Genomic DNA, 22,368 nt, shown 5'->3' with positions numbered 1-22,368 from the left:
CCACATTCTTAACCTGCCTCCCAAGCCCACTGAGTCAGATCCTCTAAGAGCCGAGTTCATAGTCTGCCAACTAACAAGTCTTCCAGACAGTTCCACTGCCTGCCAAGTCTGAGAAGGATGGTCCTGGCAAATCAGCAGGTACCACGGTGGAGCGCTACCAACATATGTTTTTAGCAAACAGACAGGGGTTCCCTTTAATTGCTGCCGATCAGAAAAAGTGCTCCTAACAGGTGGAAATGCAAGTCTGCTCCACCCGAGACCTCTCTGTCTTCTGTGCCCTCCGTCTCTGCTTGATCAGTCTGATAAGGAAGTGGCATGCTACAAAGATTTTTTGAATTCCAAGAATTCTCTGTTCCAAGGGGGAATACTTTGCTCCATAAATATATACGCCTTTCACATTTTTTTCTTCAAGAAATAACTGAAAGCTGCGGTCGTTACTATTACCTTGTTGGTAAACTCTTTGTTTCTTAGAAAACAGAAGGGAAGTCACAACAAGGTTCCAGAGAGCCTTTACCAGGAAAGAGGTGAGTTCTTTCCTCGGAATAGTTATGTGCACATCCATTGAGTATATGAAAGGTGCTATGCTATGGTATGCTATGGAGAATACCATATAACTGGGTAATAAAATATTTTCAGTTTATGTTGTTTATGCTATAGAAGGAGAGATTAGACAAACATGTGAAATTGTTTTTAAAATAGCACAAAACATTCTCTAGGCACCAGAGATGTATTGATGAAGCATGACGAGGTCTCAGACAGTAAATTTATTGTTTTTTAATTCAAGAAACAGTTATGGGGAAGTTAATGTATTTGTAGAGTTTAAGAAATCACATACTGGAAATGCTGTGATTCGTGTATGGCTCTTATGTCCTGGGAATATTTGAGTATTGGAATCCTGGTCCCTATTGTAGTGGAGTGGACTGGCTTGAAATATTTTTAAAGTGAGACCCAATAGGAGGTCCTTAGATTGAGTCAGAGCCAGCCTACAGAAAGGATGTGGGAACAAGTCTTTCCCTAGCTTCTTATATGTGACCCTTCTATTGGGAGAAAAAAAAGAAAACCTAGATTTACACAAGAGGAAGCACTAGGAAATAAAAGTCTGAACAGCCAGTGTTCGGATTCTATCTAAGCTCCACCCCCACAGCTACCTGGGAACAGCCAGGTATGCTCCCCGCTACAGTTGCCAGGCAACAACTAGCTGTGCCTGACTATAAAAGGGGCTGCTTGCCCTCTCCCCTCCTCTGCTGTCTTCCCTTCTGTCCCTGTCCCTTCTCTCTCCATCCCCCCTCCCCTTCCCTCCATATGCTCATGGCCGACCTTTCCTCTCCTCTCTTCTTCTCTCATTAAACCTCTCCACATGGAACCATGTTGGCTTGGTGTGTTCTGTCTGGGCACGGGCTGAGATTTAAACCCTAACAGCCAGTCCATGTAGAAGGCTTTGGAATGTGATCGAGAAAATCACTGTAGTTCACCATTCTACATATACGTTAATGTCATTAGGAAATCCATTAAAAAATAATGGTATCTACCTCCAGTCCCTTACCAGAAAATTCTTATTTAATTTCCTCCAGTGAGACCTGGGCATTGGCTTAAAATATTTCGACCTCCTTAAGTTATTCAGAGATGTGAACAGGCAAGCTAGAGCAGGGAGACGGAAGCATTAGACACCATGGCGTAGAAATGCCTGGGCCCCACGCTTTACTTAAGAAGCAAATAAGAAGGTACAGCAAAGCAACTGCAGGATGCTGGTGCCCTGGTGGAGGCACCCAGCACAGGAATCCTCGACAGACAGAAGTGTGTTGTTGGGGAATGAAAGAGTCTGACATTGAGCTGTCGTCCCTAGGAGGGACATGGAATATAGAACTCGGTACAGAAGCATGTCAAACAAGAACAGCAGATGGTGCTGGCAAGATCCATTCTGTGTGTCCGTTCTGTGTCACGTGTGTCCAGGCAAGGTACCAAATAAACAATGCCTTTCTGACAGTTGCCTACTGCTTGCCTCTCAAAAGTTTACCTGTAGCCGGCGGATTATGATTTACGCTGTTTAAGGATATGTAGGTTCAGTAAGTAAATTACTGAACTTGCAAAGTAGAAAAAATATCGATGGAATGTCAAGATAAGGAGCAAAAGGATAGATGTTTCGGAGAATTTGGAGGAAGAACACAAGGAGGAGGGTGTTTAAAAGATGGAAGGAGCCATTGTGACTCTCCGTAGTGGTCTCCATTTTCTCCAAAAAGATGCTTCTTTGGTGAAGGCTGAGAGCTACAGTTACTCATGGGTATAAGTTACTCACTGAGAAGGCAGTTTGGAGTGATAATGGTTTAGGAAAATGACAGTAGTAGGTTGTTCTCTAAGATCCATGACTCCACTAGCCATAGTTGATAGTGCCAGGTGACATTTCTTTCCTGTTCATTCAGTTTTAGTGCAATAAGACAGAGGTTGGTTACAGCCAACACAGAGACATTGTTGCACACCTCTAAGTACGGTTCAGGGAACACCGTGCAAGCTGTTAAAAGACTGTAAGACCCAGAGGACCAGGAAGTCCACCGTGAGATTGTGTCTTTTAGATATAGCAGGGAAGCCATACGCATGACATCTCAACAATATGGCTGCCTAAATGAAACCCACACAATAACAACACCAACTGACTTGCCAGCATAGATAAGAGAACTCTCATGGGTGTCAAGCCATAAAGAGGCAAACCATGAGTGCTGAGAGAGGGAGAATTAGTGTCCCCAGATGTGAGACCCTGTTTGCTTTTCCAATACCAAGCAGTCAGCCATAAAAGCATATACATACAAGCAACACTAAAAAAATTTGAGAGCAAAAAGCTAAGACAGCATGAACAATTCAAAGAGAAAAGGACTAGCAACATGTCTACTCCATAGCTGCTCCTGGGGCAAAGGTGGTTTTCAATTTATCAGTGTTCCCCAGATTTGACAATTCCAGGATAAGATTCAGAGAACTGAGAAATTATCTCAGTGAACTTGCATTAATGTTTAATTTTATATTTTTTAAATAATTATATAACTTTTAACAAACACTGATATCATACATTCAATTGTGTTCTTACACCAAAAATAACTCACCCATAAAGGCAGGCATCTGATTTTGTATCAAAAGGAGTTTTTATTTGTTTGGCTTTTTTGTTTGTTTGTTTGGTATGTTTGGATGTTTTTGTGGGGGGAGTGGGATTTGAAAGTGTGATTTCGGGGTTGGGGATTTAGCTCAGCGGTAGAGTACTTGCCTAGCAAGCGCAAGGCCCTGGGTTTGGTCCCCAGCTCTGAAAAAAAGAAAAAAGAAAAAAAAGTGTGATTTCAGGAACCAGCTATGGTAAAAGACAGGAGCTGAACTTGTGTGGGACCACCAAAGAGAAGACATCCTTTGTCCCCTACTCTGTCTCTTTACTGTGTAGGCTGTATGGCAACACACACACACACACACACACACACACACTCACACTCAAACACTCACAATCACACTTACACACACACTCACACACATTCACACACGTACACATACACACACTCACACTCACACACACACACTCAAACACTCACACCTACACACACTCACACCTACACACATTCACACACACTCACACTCAAACACACTCACACTCACACCTACACACACACTCACACACACACACACACACACAGAGTGCTCTTAAGCTAGAGAAGCTGAAAGTTTGAAAGGACATCAAGGGGTGATCTTAATTTATTTGAGGAAGTGGGATTCTCAAAAAATTGTTTGAGGCAGTTTCAACCGTGTTATCATACTGAGATTAGAAAGTAAAAGCTGTACAATATTAACAGGTTGCTTTGGGAATATGGTGTGAGGTTGCCAAACTCCTAAATTGGAATAAAAATAGTCCAAGTATTTCAGGCATTTCATCCCTAATGAAGTGATTAGTGAATCCTCATTAGTGAAATGGGCACACACTCTAATTTGGAGTCCCAGCCTCCCCGTCAGACAGTGTACAAACACTGTGCCTTGAAAGCTCCCAGATGAGTTTGTTTTTCTTTCTGGGAGTCTTTCCTCAATCTAAATATAGTCCAGATACTACTTATTTTTGCAAATCACATCTGCCATTTAAAGCAGTTTAGTCTAGGGCAAAACCAAAAAAAAAAGAAAAAATCTAATTTATTGTTTGTAAATCTTCCATTCTAAAGCTATATGAAAGGAATAATGCCTTGAAATAAGTTATTCATAAAGACTTCAATGTTGTATCTTTTTTATAAAAAAATGCTGTAAGTTGAGAAAAAGTACATTGAACAAAATAGTTGAGAGAAAATATCTTCAAAGTATTATTAAATAGTTCCCGGCTTTGGAAAATTCATATACCCAATCTGGTTCCTATGAAGATCAAACATTTACCAAGAAGCTGGGCTTGAGGGAGAAACGCTATGATTTCAGTACACATCTGGTTGCTATTTTCTTTACAAGAATGAATTCACTTAAGGAAGCAGTTTAGTTTTGACCGTGCTTTTAAAAAAGAGAGAGAAAGAGAGAAAGAGAGCAATGGACACTAGCTTTCTGTTTCCTTTGTACTGTGGAGAGGAGAGGAAACATCCAAGCAGAAGCTCACTCCAAGCTCAACTTTTATACATAAGAAAGAATTTTGCAAAGTTAAAGTAAATTGCACTCAAGTGTAAGCAAGTCAATGGAGTTAAGGCTACATAAACAATGCCTTGTGCTCCACTGTGCCAATTAAAGGAACAAATTCTGTTTGGTTGTAAATACATCAGTATTTCCATAAGCACCGAGGAAAATAACAATAAACCTGGGCACGCAATTACTGAGTGTCATAATACAATAAAATAGAACGGTGCAGCTTTATAAGTTTCTTTGATTCGATTTCTTACTCTTTTTTTTAAAGCCCTGGTTTGATTAGTTAGAGTTCAGAAGCACTTCCGATACTGCCCTGAGCCCATTACTCACATAATAAAAAGCGCATGCGAGATGGGTTCTAGGTGAAACATCGATGGGGCAAAACACACTGCGCCTTTTAAAATGTGGCCTTTGCTCTTTTGTCTTCCTGCTAAATAGTTACACAGCAAATTAAAGCCAGGAGAGCGGCCAGGTACTGGTAGTGGGGGAGGGGGAGGAAAAGAAACAAGAAGTTCATTAGACTCTGGGGTTTCAGTTATCAATGAAAGCGCCTGCAGTGCATATGTACAAACAGCCAAAGGGAACTAGCTCCAAAGCGGGCCGGAGTGGTGATTGTCTGTTCCTTCCTGTCCTGCATTCTTCTCCTCTGTCCTTACATTACCAGATAAAAGCTAAGACGAAAGAAATGAACCCCAACAACAAGAAGTTTAACGTTTCATCTAGTGTTCTCTCTTTTCATTCATTCATTCTCTCCTCCTCCTCCTCCTCCTCCTCCTCCTCCTCCTCCTCCTCCTCCTCCTCCTCCTCCTCCTCTCTCCCTCTGTTACTGTATCATAAGCTGGGAGGTGGTCATTTACTAGTCTTCCTATCCAATGCGGTAACTCAACTCTCAACTGTACCAGAGACTTGGTTCTGTTCCACCCAAACTTTCTGAAGTTAATTAAGAGATGGACTTTTCCATTAGGATAATTCTGACTGGGTTATGCGTGCTCAGCCTTAGTCTAGAGTTACAACAAACAAACCTTGCTGGAAATCCTCTTGTTAAAAACGGGAATGCAAATATATTGGTTCAGCTGCAGGAGGGTCCCCTAGAAAGAGTTTTTGCAATAGGAATACACTAGATTTTATTTTCCAATTCTTGCCACAGTCTGATTTCTGCTACAGCTGGAGAAATATATCTTCTTCAAGGATCTGTAAATAATTCTGACTTGACAAAAAATATATATTCTGTCAGAATTTTCTGGAGTGTACCCTGAAAGGAGGTCAATAATTCTGAGAAAATATCTATTCTCCTTTAGGCACTGCACCATTCTGTGAATTAAGGCTGATTTTCTAAACAGTACCTGGATGTTATAAAAATGAGGAATTTGATGGTGCATTTTAAAAATCTATTATTTTGTTTTAGTTTTGGTCTTTTTGCTTGAGTGAAGAATACATTATGAAAATCCTAGCTCATAAAATATATCTTGTTTAAAAAAAAAAAGACAAAACTGACAGAGGTTGGGGATTTAGCTCAGTGGTAGAACACTTGCTTAGCAAGCACAAGGCCCTGGGTTCAGTCCTCAGCTCTGGCGGGATACTTTACAGATAAAAATATGAAAAACAGATAAAATATATTTTGTGAAAGGAAGGTATTAAAATAGCACAGAATGAATCTTTTGCACTATGCCTTTAACATTGCAACTGCCAAGAATAACACAGAGGACATAGACAGGCCCTGGGGACAATATGGAATCATTCTTGCTTCTTTCTAGGTTCACAGAATCAAACAAAAACCTCACTTTTATATTCTCTTCAGGGGAAAACATCTTTAGGCAATACCATTCGCTACCTTGCTGCCTTGCCTTACAGAATTGTAGCATTCTAAGATTGTGGCCTCTCCAAATCCACATGTCCTGCTCTGACATTTCTAGTGTCCATTTACCTGTGCAAAGATTAGAGTACCTGCATCTAAGTCTGTTTGAACCCATCTGGCCTCTCCTCAAAGCAGCAGGCAAAGAGGAGAAGAGATTCTTGAAAACTCTCGCAGACCCTGCACAAAGAGCACAGTAGTCTTTTTTTTTTTTTTTTAAGTTTCTAATCTGAACTTAGATGACATATGAAGTCCAGGCTCCATGGCATGCCCTTGTTACATTTGTGTCGTTCTTGCCATGACACCAGATTAATCCATGAGTAGAATAGCAGTGCTCTTCTAATGTTGTATAAAGAATAAAGAGCTAAGCCAAGGAAACTGAAGTGTGGGTTTGAGACTAGCCGGGCCAGCCTGAGCTATCGACAGAAATCTCAAAAAAAAAAAAATCAAAATAAATAATAAATAGTTTACAAAGTAAACTGTAAGATAAATTCCATGAGATAGTCAGTCTTGAAGCCTAGAGTGGTGTACTTTTAAATCTTCCATTCTTTCTATAGTCAATAAACACCTCTATGTGGAAGGAATGCTTTTAAGTGATGAGCAGAAAACTGTATTTCTGAATTTGGGAAGTTTCCAGACTGTATATATGTGTAGGGTATCCTAAGACAATGTGTCTAAAGTTTGTTTCTAATCCAGACGAACTCAGGAGAACATGTAGGTTGACATCGTCCAACTTGAAAAACATCTAGAATGTTTAGTTAACCCTCGGTGCCCACACCCGTGTGCCAGGTCATAGTTTACATCCGCTTTCCCACAGACGAACATCATATGCTCCTCTCTGTAACTGGATCCCACAATAACGATATTATCTACCATCCTTAGAGCATTATACACTGTTCTCCAGAGTCAATTTGCATGTATATACCCATTAACAGTGTTAAGCCAAGCCTAGGGACCACAACTCTGCTTCTGTCTGACTCTATAGATTACGTTTTTGATCACTTGAGCCCATCAGTCCTCTGCAGAAGACGTTTTGGTGGTTAAGTGCTTAGTACTAGGGATGGCCAATATTAATTATCAACTAGACAGATCTAGAATCTAGGAGACAAGACTGTGGGCATGTCTGCCAGGGATCATTCTTAGGGTATTTAGTGAATTGATGTGGGAAGATTGGCCCACTGTGGACGGTGCCGTTTCCTGTCTGGGATCGCAGACTCTATAAGTAGAGAAAGGATACTGGACAGTTGCCGCATTCATCTATCTCTGCTGCTGATGGTGAATGCCCTGTGAGCAGCTGCTTCACGCCCCTTCCTCCTGACTTCCCAGCAATGATGGACTATACCTTGAATGGTGAGCGAAGACAGGACCTACCTCCCGCAGGCTGTTCCACTTAAAGCACGTGCCACAGCAATAGCAGAAGGAACTCGCACATAACTTAAATCAGTGCAAACAGTAAAGAAAATTTTGAATAGTCTTTTAACTGTTGTAGATGAAAATCGGAAGAGTAAGATGCTGAAGAAACATCTGCAGGGGGAACTTCCTTCTGTGTAACCTTAAGAAACAGCTTTTGAGAAGTCACTAAACACACATTTCAAACCTAGATAAAATGTGAACACCACGTGCAGAAGCACATCCATGTGTTTGACTCTAACCTACGTATATCTGACTAGTTTGAAAGAACAAGTGAATGTAAATTAAAATACCAAAACATATTAAACAAACCAGATATGGCGGCTCATGCCTATAACCCTGGTACAGGAAAGGGAGTATTTTTTTTTCCTTCTTTACTATAGTTTTTGTATTGATTAGGGGCTGTATCTCTTCACTCCATAAACTAAGTCTTTTATTGTATTTCCCAAGATGACATTTGGGTAAATTACATTAAGAAGCAACAGGCCGTCTTAGAGCCTGGTTTTAAAAGATGATTCTTCAGAACATGATGGGTCAAGTTCAATGTTAGTACAAACACTGAGCAGTACTAATATAGTAAGGCCCTGCCTCTCAGAGCGATGGTTTCGCTGAAACCCATTGACTTAGGATGCTCCAGCCCTTTCTGGAGGGTTCTGTAAGAATCAAGGTTTGCAATTTATTTTTCAATAGAGTTGTTTCTCCGGCCCCCGAACCACTGCATTACTTACTGTTGTTTATTTTTTCTTTTTAAAACTCTTCTGTTGATTATATACACACACATACATATATACATACATATGCATATACACATATACATGTACATATACACATATGTGCATATACACATATGCATATACACATATACACATATACATGTACATATACACATATGTGCATATACACATACACATATGCATATACACATATACACATATACATGTACATATACACATATATGCATATACCCATATACATATGCATATACACATATACATGTACATATACACATACACATATATGCATATACATATACACATATACATATATACGAGTGGGTCCTGTGTGAGGCTGGAAGGAATGGATGTAGCACCTGTTCCTTTCTTCTGCAAATTTTCAGCTGTTGCTCCAGATCTTTGGAGAATGCAGAGCAAAGCTTAGCTTACACTATTGTTGCTAAGAAGGAATTTCCAATGTGGGCATGTCTCCATTTTGGTACTTGTTTTATTATCTGCTTTATTGCAAACCAAAGAATTCTTCCTGAGTGAGGTTTGTTGCAGCTTATAAAAAGCAGACAATCTCAACAAACCTAGGTTCCAATTGTCAGTTTGTTATCGGATCAAGACACATCCAATTATCCATCTAGATACATCAGTCAAAATAACCTTTCCATAAAGGTGCACCCATATAAATTTTAGGGAGTAGGACCATGCAACATCCACTGCAAATAATCAACTCCATTGTCGTTAAACACGACCTGAGAAGTAAAGAGTGTGATTGTGTTCCAATAAAGCTTTATTTGCACAAACAGGCAATGGACCAGATTTGGCCAACCTTGGCAAGTAAGGCCTATTACTTTTTTTGTTTTTCTTCAGAAAGCATTCCATGGAAACCCCTCAAGTATGAAAACACTAATATTTTTCAAATTCTGCAGCTTTGAGACCAGGTTTGGACTGTAACACAGAGAATGTGAAAGCCTACAAAGTGTTTGAAAGTTGAAAATTCCTCAAGCACAGATGAATAATTCTGATCCAGTACGAAAACTACTCGGAGTCAGAGTCTCTAGGGCACATTTTATTTAAGCTTCTACTTTTTTATATAAACTTCTATGTTTTACATCAAACATCGACTCTCTTTTAGGCCACTATGCACTAACTCACTGATTTATTAAATAGTACCTGAGTGGTGGGAGAGAGAGTATCTTTTCCTTAGAGAATTATCTGCTCCCCTGAATGCAAGGACATATGGTCTATTTTTCAAAAGCAAGGAATTAGAAGGCCATGAAAGTACGTTTTCCATCTGTGACATTTTATAGACTTAGCTCTAAAGGGACTATTGTCCTTGTGCTGTTCTCGGAGCCAGTGTAAAGATGAAATGGTGACTGTAAACACCTACACTGTTAAATTATAATCAATATAACGGCACAGCAGCGAGCAGGGTTTTCCATATTTTTTCTTTCTAAAATTCAACCCTGAGAACTGTTGCTCCTTGATCTACCCCTTAGATCGGTGTCCCTAACCTGGGTGCCCGTAAGAGTCGCACGTATGTGTTTTTAGCATATACAATTCAGGATCCATCCTAGAAACATGGTTGAGGTAAAATGTAGGCAGGATTCTATTGGCTCCTTCTCAAACAGGGCTGGAGGACGTGATTAGATCCCTTCATGTATTACTTAGAAGTAAATATTATGGCTACCAGAGATCCAGAGCTGCAAAGACTTACACCCATAGAATCCCAGCTTGTGTTCTTCACGAAGGGACTCATCAATTTCTCATGTGCCCCTAGATGGAATTAACCGCTAGGGAAGGAGAATCCATGACGTTCACGTCCTACTTTACGACTGCCGACTTTTTCTCTTACAGGGCGTTTATTTAATATTATTTAAAAACAAACAAACAAACAAACAAACTACAAGGCCAGGGGCAAGAGAGATGGCTCAGTGGTAACAAGTGCTGCCTGCTGCCTGTAAAGACTAGGGTCCTATTCCCAGCACACGTAGGAAGTTCACAACCGTCAGTAACTCCAGTTCCAGAGGATCTGACATTCACACAAGCAACACACAGACATATATATACAGGCAAAGCACCTGCCCACATAAAACACAATGAAAATAAAAACAGAGTTAAAAAAAAACAAAACAAAAAAACCCAGAAGTTAGAATGTTGCCTGGCTGGCCCATGACCCTTTTATATTTTTTCCCTAACTTTTATTCTTTTTGATCATCCTGTAAAGGCTTTTAGAAATGACTCTAAGTTGGAAGAAGGCCACCTTTTCCTTAATGGCTGGCATAAAAAGAGAACTCAGTAGAGTGATCAGAGCAAAGTTAGGGCAGGGGAAAAGAGCAGGTAGAAAGGGCATGGTTTTTTAAAAAAGAAGAAAATAGATCTCACACTTACTTCCCTTCGTCCACAAATGCACTCTATCAACACATCAGCCTGATGCCGTGCCCTCTGCTGCCTGGGCATACTTTGGTTTTAATGTCCTATTTTCAGACTGTGGGTTAGTCCCAGGAAGGAAGTGCAAAGACAGAGTAAAAGGCATCTAGGACAGGGCTGGGCTCCAGGTCCTTCAAATTGTTCAGCCTCAGGGCCTAAGTACACACACACACACACACACACACACACACACACACACACACACACACCAGTACAAGTTCCTGCTCTGCTCATGCACAGGAGGTGAGATAACATGGCAGTCAATGTGTCCTGGCAAAAGAAACACGAGAATCCCATTCCGAAGAGGCATTTCTGTAGAGTGTGCCCCAAGTATAGTTCAAATACAGCTTATAGGTTAAATTGAGGTTCGTATAAAATAAGTTGTCATTTCTCTTTTAATCCCATAGACGGTATATGTTAGATTAGAATCACAGGGTTGTTTCAGTTCAGGTGTTCTCTGCCCCGTGCTCCACAGTGAAGGGAGAAAAAAAAATTAAGAACCAGAATCAATTTTCATACTTCACATATTGCGAAATTGATTCCTATTGCTGGTGGCAATAGGCAACAGAGTAAAGGAACACAAAACTCAGCTGAGAGGATGCTTTTAGATCTGGGGCTCTGTGGGAAGGGGAATTGAATCAGCTCCTTCACGATGGCTGCTGGTGACGTGGTGCAATTATCTGGTTATCGGGCCCAGCAGCTCCTCTGGCTGCCAGGTTCTATTTCTCCGAGCTGCCTTTGCACTTTTGTCCAACTTGGAAGCTGCAAAACAATTCTCCTTAGTTTGTGTCAAACTGACTCACAGACATCAAGGGGAAGAGGTGATGCAATGCCTCTGTTTTGCAGCTGGGGAAATTTAAAATGGAATTGAAGGCAAAAGGCACAGATGGCCCACACCGTGTGTACCCTAAGTCAGGGGCAGCATCAAAACATGGTGCAATATAGGAATTTTAGACAGCAGTAGCATGTCATCGGGGGCCCTTGTTGTGACAATGGGAATGCTGGTCACATAATGGGGAAGTGCTAGGCAAAGACACTGCTCAGTGTGGGATAAGAGAGATGTTGAACAGTTTGTATATTTTCTTCATCCAAACGTATTCTAATGAGGTTTTAATGATGTCGTTTCCAAACGTTCCACAACTTTAGCTTGTTCCCTTGTAATAGAACTGAACCAGGCACAACTTAAAGGAGGTCACCGATATTGTTTTCAGCTCTTCTCTTACATATTCCTGTATGTTTCTCTTGTTTGTAAGTAGAGGTCGCTGGCTTGGATTTCTAAGCCCCTCTTAGAAGATAGTACGTTGCATTCTTAGAGGCCTGCCTTGCAAACAGCACTCTCAACACCTTAAGGCTGCCTTCTCATCAAACAGATCTTCACCGGTTCTAGTCCCTGAGACCTTCACCAGCCAAGTGTGAAGGGTGAACAAGGTCAAGTGTCATCCATCTTTCTCAGAAACATCTTGCCAACTTCCTTTGATCCCCACCAGCCAGGCAAGGAATGCCACACTTCTTGAGAAGCCAGCTTGCTTCTCAGTATTTGGGTACCAGAATCTGACTATTCTCTACCAAAGGAAGCTACCATGGAAAACAGCAGTCAATTCAGACTATTCCTTTTGCCTTTCTTATGAAAAGAAAAAAGAAAAGAAAACAAAAAAGCAACAGATGCACACACAACCTTTTCATATTTAGCATTTCACTTCCACGAATCCTACTGTGACGATTTTTTTTTTTACTGCTCACATATTCATTGAAAGTGAAGAGTTCCCATTGTCAGCATTTCCTGAACAATGCTCTATGTATAATAACTATGCGTGTTGTATTTTCATTACATTGGCTATTATAAATGATCTAGAAGCGATTCAAAAAATATGTGGGAGGGCTATTAGCAAAGACTACCCTATTTCACAGAAGGGATTTGGGTATCTGTAGGGAGTATTGGAAGCAATCCTCTGTGGGCACTGAGGGATGGTTATATTGTGTCATTATAAAAAAGAAAATGTGACTGGCTTATGCTTCTTGCACAGTCTGCATTAGTGTAGGTCCCATGAGTTCTGGGCCTTATAATGAGCCACAAGAGACTACGGCAGCTGAGGGACAAAGAAGGAAGATAACAGGAAATTAGAGTGGGACTCGGGGCCTCCCGTCCATCCTTTCCTTGCACCATTATGGGCCATCTCTTTCTGGAAAGACACAGTTTCCTCTCTTGGAATGTGAAGAGAATTCATGTTCCTCAGTCTTGGTCAGGCAGTGACGGAGAGTGTTGAATAATGTAGCAAGTACGAAGGTTAGCCTGGCACCTGCCCTGTGTTCGGCTGTCGGAGAGCTAGTCTCTGTTCGTCTTTCGCCCTCTCAACCTTCGTCATCTACTAATTTTCTTTCAAATAATTTATTGAACAAACTTGTCTCTTAATTTTCTCTCCAAATGATAGGAATGAAAATCCTTGATGACTAATGGCGTGCATAATAAATGTCCTTACCACTCTCATATTTAGAGCCATCTGTGAATCCCATTTCAACTGGCTTTGCAAAAACAATTTCTAGCGCATTCTACTTGCAGTCAAATGAAGTGGCAATTTCCTTAAAATATGGAGCAGTTTGGTGCTAGGCAGAATATGTATTCACACTCATAAACATAAACATTTTTAATGTAGCATTTAAATACGGGCTATGTGACTCGAAAATGCTACAGAAATACAAACAGAATAATTTCAAGAATAAAGAGATCTAACTAAAGAAGACTGAGGAAAAGGTAATAAAAAAAAGAGAGAGACACAGAAGCTGGGTGTAGGATATGAGATGTTTGATCGTGGATAAAATCTTGTTTCATGAAACAGTTTGAGGGAAAGAAGATAAACAACATACTCTAGAACCCATTGATGCGTTGAGTAACTTTGAGAGTCATTTATTATTCTGACCTTGGTCCAGCAGCTCCAGGCCCGGATTACCACCAAGTCTTTCTTCCACAGTGACCACACTGTAGCCATGCTGAGCAAGGAGGTTCTGGTGTGTCTGAAGCTCTGCTCCACTGGAAGATGGAGGTCTATGGAGGACAGCCCTTCTGCTGCGACCGCCAAAGTGTCTCTCAATCAATTCTTCAATCTAAGAGGAGATAGAAGGCATCAAAATCCAAGGTGAGAAAGCAATTCGTTTCCATCGAAAGCCACGGTCCCTACACTCCAAGGCCATTCAGAAAGTTATCACTGTGACAAGGACAGAGACAATTGCAGGAAGGCACTGAAGGTGAACTGAAGTGGCTCTCGCTGTTGTGCAAAAATGAATGTTTAAAAACACAGAGCTCCTTGGGGGAAAACTGGTGCCTAGAAAGACAGGGAAGCCACAAACCTAAATTAACAGTAATGACTGACATCAAAGGAGTCCCAGTGGCGTTATGTTTTATCTCATCTAGGCAAATGTCATAGAGGACGGGGACTCAGAGAGGACAGGGCCTGCGCTTGGGACACTGTTGATAGGAGGCAAAGCTGAAAGGCTGTCAGCGATGTCTATGGGGGCGAATATTGGTGGTTGACTTGACAGGATCTAGAGTCACAGGTCAGACAAACCTCTGGGCATCTATGCAAAGGAGTCGCAAGCCACATGTCAGCATTTATATCTCTCTGGGTCCTGTATCTATCTATATACCTTATGATTAGCCAGTCCTGCTACCATGCCCTTCCCAGCAATGATGGACTGAACTCTAAGCTTGAAGCTAATTGGCTTTGTCTTGTCGTTTGTTTCCTTAATGACAAACATGACCAATCCTCTGTTGTTTTTCTCAATTATGATAGAGCAAGGCTGACGGTATCTTCGTGAGCCAGGGAGGGTCTTACACGTGAGCCGATAAGAGTTGCTGGGACTTAGTGATTCAGGGCTCTTCCCGTAGCTTATCGCTTCCACGAATACACATTCCTTTTTCCTCACTACACTGCTTAAGCCATTCCATGAATAAAAGGCATTTTTGAATACACAAGTAGAAAGTGGCAGAAGTTTAAATTCATGTATAATCTCTTCCTGGCAGAAACTGAACATTTTTCTGAAACTCAAGAGTAAGGCTTGATAAAACGAGGTTGGCTTAGTCTTGGAGGTGATGAATGTAGACGGTGGTTAAGCAAGAGGTATGAAAGGCCAGAGACGGGAAGGCGAAGAAGACGTACGGGAATGAAGCGGAATCAATTCTTGGTTTTGTTGTTATTTTTTAAAAATGTTTATTGATTCTTTGTGAGTTTCCCATCATGCACCCTAGTCCTGTTTATCTTCCTGTCCCCATATATCCACCCTTTGCCCTTGCTGTTGGCATTCTGTCTAAGCTCCACCCCCACAGTTGCCTGGCAACAGCCAGGTATGCCTGACTTACTATAAAAGGGGCTGCTTGCCCCCTCCTCACTCTCATTGCTCTTCTCCTGCTCTTGCTCTCTTGCTCTAGCCCTCTTCCCATCTTCCCCTTTGTCCCTTCTCTCCCCATTCCCCTCCCCCTTCCCTCCACATGCTCATGGCCGGCCTTTACGCCTCTCCTCTTCCACTCTTCTCTCATTAAACCTTTCCATGTGGAACTATGTTGGCCTGCTGTGTTTTGTCTGGATGCAAACCGAGGTTTCTAACCCAACACTTACAACCTCCCCACCAAAATAAAACTTTGACAAACAAACAAAGAGCAAAATACCAAAGCATAGAAAACATCTGATCTTGGAAGCTGTAGTGTGTCTCAACAGCACATCCCTCTGTCCACACTTCTTCACTTGCAAATGCCATCAGGCACTGGTCTGGTTCAATATCTCTGACTTTTGAGACACCAACATTGGATCCTCATCCTGACTTCTTATAGTTATCCTGTTGTTGCCTTTTGTGCTCATGGAGATCCTGCAGCTTTGGATCAGCAGGATGGGCCCTTTCAAGCGGCCCAATCATTCACAGATGATACAGGTTATGGGGTGGGCACATTCAGAGATCTGAACCTGGGCCTGGTTGGTAGCTGAGCGGGTTAGCCTGTGTAGGATGATGTCACAGGTGAGGCAGGCACAAAATAGAAGGAGGCCTGTCATTGGATGAGAAGGAAGGATGGGCAGGAGAGAAGTTTGAAAGAAGAGGAGGAGACTAGGACAGAAAGGTAGAGACAGGAAAGAGGGAGAGGGAGAAGCCGTGGCAGGACAATATGGCAGGTGACATTAAGATTCTGCTCTGTGTATTTACAGGTTGTTATCAATGTTCCTAAGGAATGGATGGTACCGGGCTTTGTATGTTTAAGTGGGCAATTATATCTTATCAATTGGATCTAAGATTATTGTGTTGTGTGTTCTTTTATGTGACGGTTTAAGTGTAGGAAAATGTGCGGCGGCAGGAGACAATGGGCCGCCGCGGAGTTGGGATGTGATTCCGCCAAGATATCTGGCAGATATCTTGGGGCACCATGGTGGGGACCTAGCCGGGTAAAAGACAAACTATACCTTTTTTATTTTTTATATTTTTACAACAACAAGCCTGCTGTCTCTCCCATAACTGCACATCAAGACAAGCTCCCTAGAATGACTCTGGCTAAGCCAACCAATGTAGTCATCAGCAGGAGGCCGGGGCAGCTCTCTTGCCTTCATGCCCTTGATAGGAAAGGGGTGGGAAGTGGCTCACCCCCACCCATTCCTTCAGACCCAGCTCCACCGTGCTGCCTAGCCAAGGTCCGGGGCTCCAGGTTTCCAGGAACTGGAGATTAAGTGGTTGAGAGCCACCCAACATGAGAACCAAACTGAGAACCAAACTCTGGTCTTTGGAAGAGCAGTAATTGCTGGTAACCACCGAGGCGTCTTTCCAGCCCCTAAATCCACTCCGTTCTAGAGCATCCAAGGCTGTTAGAAGCTGTCTTCCATCACTGGTCATATAACCCAATTATTGTCACACTTGCTTCCCCATTTCGTTCTTTATATGTCACCGTGCCTTCTGCCTTCAGAGCCCCTTATCATGTCATCGATACACCAAATGCCCAAACATTCAATCACTATCTATCTTTGAAAGTTTTTTAATTGAGATGCCTACTTCTGTCAGTGTCTTAGTTAGGGTTACTATTGCCGTGATGAAAAGCCATGACCCAAGCAATTTGGGGGAGCAAAAGGTTTATGTGGTTTATTGTTCACCATCAATAGAAGGCAGAACAGAAACTCAAGGAAGGAATCTGGAGGCAGAAAATGATGCAAAGGCCATGGAGGTGTCCCATATAGGGGCTTGCTCCCCATGTCTCGCTCAGCCTGCCTACTTATGAAACCCTGGACCACCAGCTCAGGGATGGCACCACCAACATTACTCACTAATAAAGAAAATCCTCTACAGGCTTGCCTCCAGCCCACTCTTTTTTTTTTTTTTCCGGAACTGGGGACTGAACCCAGGGCCTTGCGCTTGCTAGGCAAGCGCTGTACCACTGAGCTAAATCCCCAACCCCACCTCCAGCCCACTCTTATTGGAGGCATTTTTCAGTTGAGCACTCCTCCTCTCAGATGACTGTAGCTCATGTCAAATTGACATAAAACTGTGCATCACTAAGAGTCTGTATGGAAGGGTTTTGCATCTCTCCTCCAGGTGGCTTCCTTCTGAGCTAGGCTCGCCTCATTGGTTCGTCTCTACTGTCTATCCCAGTACACTGGACTCGCCATATGCTTAACAATAGAGGGTATTTCAGTTAATGAGCTGTCCTGCAGAATCTCTAAGGCTATTCGTGGAAAGAAGAACTAGACTTAGCCTGGCACAGTGGCACATACCCAACTGCAGCACTCCGGAAGTTGAGGAAGGACTATCAAGATCAGTTCAGTATTAGCCACAGTACACAAATAGGCTGTCCAAGAAGGGAAAGGAGAATGTGAAGACAGGAGGAGGAGGAGGAGAAGGAGGAGGAGGAAGAGGAGGAGGAGGAGGAGGAGGAGGAGGAGGAGAAGGAGGAGGAGGAGGAGGAGGGAGGGAGAAGGAAGAGGAGGAGGGAGGGGGAGGGGAGGAAAGAGGAGGAGGGGGAGGGAGGGAGGGAGGAGGAAGAGGAGGAGGGAGGGGAGGGGAGGGAAAGAGGAAGAGGAGGAGGAGAAAGAGGAGGAGGAGGGAGGGGGAGGGGAGGGAAATAGGAGGAGGGGAGGAAGAGGAGGAGGGAGGAAGAGGAGGAGGAAAGGGAAGAGAAGGAGGAGGGGGAGGAAGATGAGGAGGGGGAGGGGAGGGAAAGATGAAGAGGGGGAGGGGAAGGAAAGAGGAGGAGGGGAGGGTAAGAGGAGGTGGAGGAGGGGGAGGAGACGCTGGCAACCTAGCTACAAACTATTGCTGTCTGCAACTGTACAGAGCAAAGCCCAGGGAAAGTAGAGAATGCAAGCTTGTCACCTAGACTTTGTAGCACTATTCATATGTTCTTTGACAGTATCTCTCTTCTGGGAGTGCTACAAGGGTGAAAGAGTTAAGACTTGTAAAGCATGGAGAGCCATGCTTTCTACCTAGCAAGTACTGTGCTTGTGTTTTTAAAATAGTAATGTCTCATCCTTAAGCGTGAGGAGCCAAGGAAATGTTCTGAATCTGAACTATGTGTGACACATATGAGTCTGACGGGTGCAGCCAAAATCAACAGCACATAATCACCTTCTGTACAGGACACTTTGGGGGGGAAAACATACTTAAAGCAGTCATTCCCCCTTGCTGAAGAATATGGTATTTTGTGGAGGAAGAAACTATTTGTCCTAGTTTGCTTCCTGTTGCTGTAATAAGACACTGACCAAAACCATGTCGGGGAAGGGAAGAATTTATTTGGATTACAGGGTACAACCCATCGTTGAGGGAAGCCACCTCCGAAACTCAAGGCAGGAACCCAGAGGCAGGAACTGCAACAGAGACCGCCACAAAGGGCACAGCTTACTGGCTTGCTCTCCATGACTTGCTCATCTTGCTTTTTATACAACCTGCAACCGCCTGACTGGGCTTGACATCACTCACAGTAGGCTCTCTTGCCAATCGGTAATCAAGAAAATGCTCCCTCCCACCCCCGCACCCAGCTCCGCCATCACTTGCTTACAAGCCAATCTGATGGAGGCGTCATCTCACTCAAATTTCCTCTTCCCAAATAACTCTGGTTTGTGGCAAGTTGGCAACTAGCCCACACACTCCAAGAATTTACCTGCAAAGTGGGATGAGACTCCTGAGAAAAATGTATTTGAAAAATAAACGTAGAAGGGGTGTCTGGAACTATGCCTAGCCATGTCCTCTGATCCACATGGGATTATAGGGAATGTGTGATCCTCACTAGGCCAAAGTAAACAAACAGGCGTCTGGGTGAAAGGGGGAGATGGATGTTTCCAAATATATCAGTGCCACTCAAGTGAAATACAAGGATCCAGCATTTCTCTCCTCACACTATTTTTTCCCTAACCACAGGACACGCCTCTGTTTCAGCGGGCTCGAGCACAGCACAGATCGGAAATGAGCAGAGCGTGTCTCCAACTCTTCAATCATTTCATTTTGAAAGCTACCATGCCTTCCCCTCCACCCCCCTCAGCCAACATTGATTTAAGTAAGAGCACTGTAACTTTCACCAGCATGTCCTATATCGGGCCCATTTTAAATAACGAAGAAGTGCTGGCCCTGTTTTATTATAACCTCGATAACTTGTCCTAAAATTCCAACTCACTTCTGAGACTACAGTGTATAGAGGAAACAAGGTTGTCAGGAAAACGATGTTGCTTTATTCTGTAGCGTAAATGTGTCCTTGTAATATTTATAACACAGCGAATCAGCAGAGTGGCCCAATACCAAAGGGCAGGGACAGTTTTAGCTAGTCCAATAACAGGTGCACATGCTTCGTAAGTGAAACAGAAACTGTGCAAATAATTATGTCAACCGCACCAGCAAATGCAGGACTATCAAACGTGAGAACTAGCGCTTTGGGAAATAGCTTGTGCTCACACTGTCGGTTTCAAATGCGTACCTTTAGTGGAACCATGCGGCTAGCCACTGTTTGCGACTCCAGTGTCCACTCAGGCTCACAGCCCTGCCGGCCAGGATGTAGCAAGGCAGAGGTTTTCATACTGCAAACCCCTGAATTACTTGCTGCTTTCTTATTGAGAGGTTTGTAAAGTTCTTCCCCGGAAATCAAGTTGCTAGACTAGGTGAGAGCCTTTTTACGGATGAGCACACTATTTTTACTGGAAAGACTTCAAAATCTGAACTCTTTATATCACCTTAGATGAAGCGAAGGTGGATTATTGCAATAAAGTACTGAGACTGTTTGATGGAGGAATGTACAGCAAATGGAGAACTGGATCGATCATCACAACGTGGGCTTGAATTCTGGCTCTGCTGCTCGCTTTACAGACTGGGTCGAGTGTTTTAATCTGTCTATATCCAAGCATTCTCAGGCATGTTGCTGACAGAACAAATCCTACCACTTGTGCTTGTGTTGAGAGCAAATGATGTTTTGATATAGAAAAGCCCAATAACACAATGGTCTACCACTCAATGATGCTAAAACGTACATAAAGGTGAATTACAATAGTGTAGTATAGCTGTCCTTTTATATTAGGAATTCTCTAAATTGGTAAGGTTTTGTCTCTGTCATGAAAAACAATTGTTATAAACTATATTCTTATATTTACGATGTTTTCCTTTATGGGGGGTCACCATCTTTTGTTATGCAAATAGAAGTCTATTTTTTTTAAAGTTTTATGGTTTTATTTCAGTTTTAGCTTGTAGACATATTGCAGAGCAACTGGGGACTGAGCTGGGATTCTTTGTTCCTGTTGACCAAAATTCATCAAAAAAACAGCAACAAGAAGAACAAGAAAAACCAAGCCAAAGAAAAACAAAAAACTTGTCTGCTAACTGTAGAAGCCTTTTCACAAATGCCTGCTAAAGCAATATAAACCCATCACTTCATATTTGTAAGATTTATTTGTTTAGCTTTGCAGGGTGAAGGATTGAACCAAGGGCATACGGCATACTGAAGTCTTCTTTTACTAAATTATTATGTGCACATTTTTCTTTCTTTTATTGAAAATAGTTTTTACTGCAAAGCTTCTGTAAGGCAAAGGACACTGTGGTTAGGACAAAACGGCAACCAACAGATTGGGAAAAGATCTTTACCAATCCTACAACAGATAGAGGCCTTATATCCAAAATATACAAAGAACTCAAGAAGTTAGACCACAGGGAAACAAATAACCCTATTAAAAATGGGGTTCAGAGCGAAACAAAGAATTCACAGCTGAGGAATGCCGAATGGCTGAGAAACACCTAAAGAAATGTTCAACATCTTTAGTCATAAGGGAAATGCAAATCAAAACAACCCTGAGATTTCACCTCACACCAGTGAGAATGGCTAAGATCAAAAACTCAGGTGACAGCAGATGCTGGCGAGGATGTGGAGAAAGAGGACCACTCCTCCATTGTTGGTGGGATTGCAGACTGGTACAACCATTCTGGAAATCAGTCTGGAGGTTCCTCAGAAAATTGGACATTGAACTGCCTGAGGATCCAGCTATACCTCTCTTGGGCATATACCCAAAAGATGCCTCAACATATAAAAGAGACACGTGCTCCACTATGTTCATCGCAGCCTTATTTATAATAGCCAGAAACTGGAAAGAACCCAGATCCCCTTCAACAGAGGAATGGATACAGAAAATGTGGTACATCTACACAATGGAATATTACTCAGCTATCAAAAACAACGAGTTTATGAAATTCGTAGGCAAATGTTTGGAACTGGAAAATATCATCCTGAGTGAGCTAACCCAATCACAGAAAGACATACATGGTATGCACTCATTGATAAGTGGCTATTAGCCCAAATGCTTGAATTACCCTAGATCCCTAGAACAAACGAAACTCAAGACGGATGATCAAAATGTGAATGCTTCACTCCTTCTTTAAATGAGGAAAAAGAATACCCTTGGCAGGGAAGGGAGAGGCAAAGATTAAAACAGAGACTGAAGGAACACCCATTCAGAGCCTGCCCCACATGTGGCCCATACATATACAGCCACTCAATTAGACAAGATGGATGAAGCAAAGAAGTGCAGACCGACAGGAGCCGGATGTAGATCTCTCCTGAGAGACACAGCCAGAATACAGCAAATACAGAGGCGAATGCCAGCAGCAAACCACTGAACTGAGAATAGGTCCCCCGTTGAAGGAATCAGAGAAAGAACTGGAAGAGCTTGAAGGTGCTCGAGACCCCAAAAGTACAACAATGTCAAGCAACCAGAGCTTCCAGGGACTAAGCCACTACCTAAAGACTATACATGGACTGACCCTGGACTCTGACCCCATAGGTAGCAATGAATATCCTAGTAAGAGCACCAGTGGAAGGGGAAGCCCTGGGTCCTGCTAAGACTGAACCCCCAG

General features: G+C 42.5%; 1 protein-coding gene across 3 annotated transcripts in view; it reads right to left on the bottom strand.

The window, feature by feature from the left end:
* Positions 1-22,368, bottom strand: part of Cped1 (cadherin-like and PC-esterase domain containing 1) — a 272,944-nt gene that overhangs the window by 227,239 nt on the left and 23,337 nt on the right. For all 3 annotated transcript variants that reach the window (XM_039108608.2, XM_002729287.6, XM_039108607.2), the window contains one exon: positions 13,944-14,127. In XM_039108608.2, the coding sequence (XP_038964536.1) occupies positions 13,944-14,127 (184 nt within the window). The remainder of the gene's footprint in view (positions 1-13,943; positions 14,128-22,368) is intronic.

Source organism: Rattus norvegicus, chromosome 4, assembly GCF_036323735.1.
Source record: "Rattus norvegicus strain BN/NHsdMcwi chromosome 4, GRCr8, whole genome shotgun sequence".
NCBI lineage: Eukaryota > Metazoa > Chordata > Mammalia > Rodentia > Muridae > Rattus > Rattus norvegicus.
The sequence above is the reverse complement of the archived record's forward strand: the minus strand, read 5'-3'. Positions and strand labels throughout refer to the sequence as shown.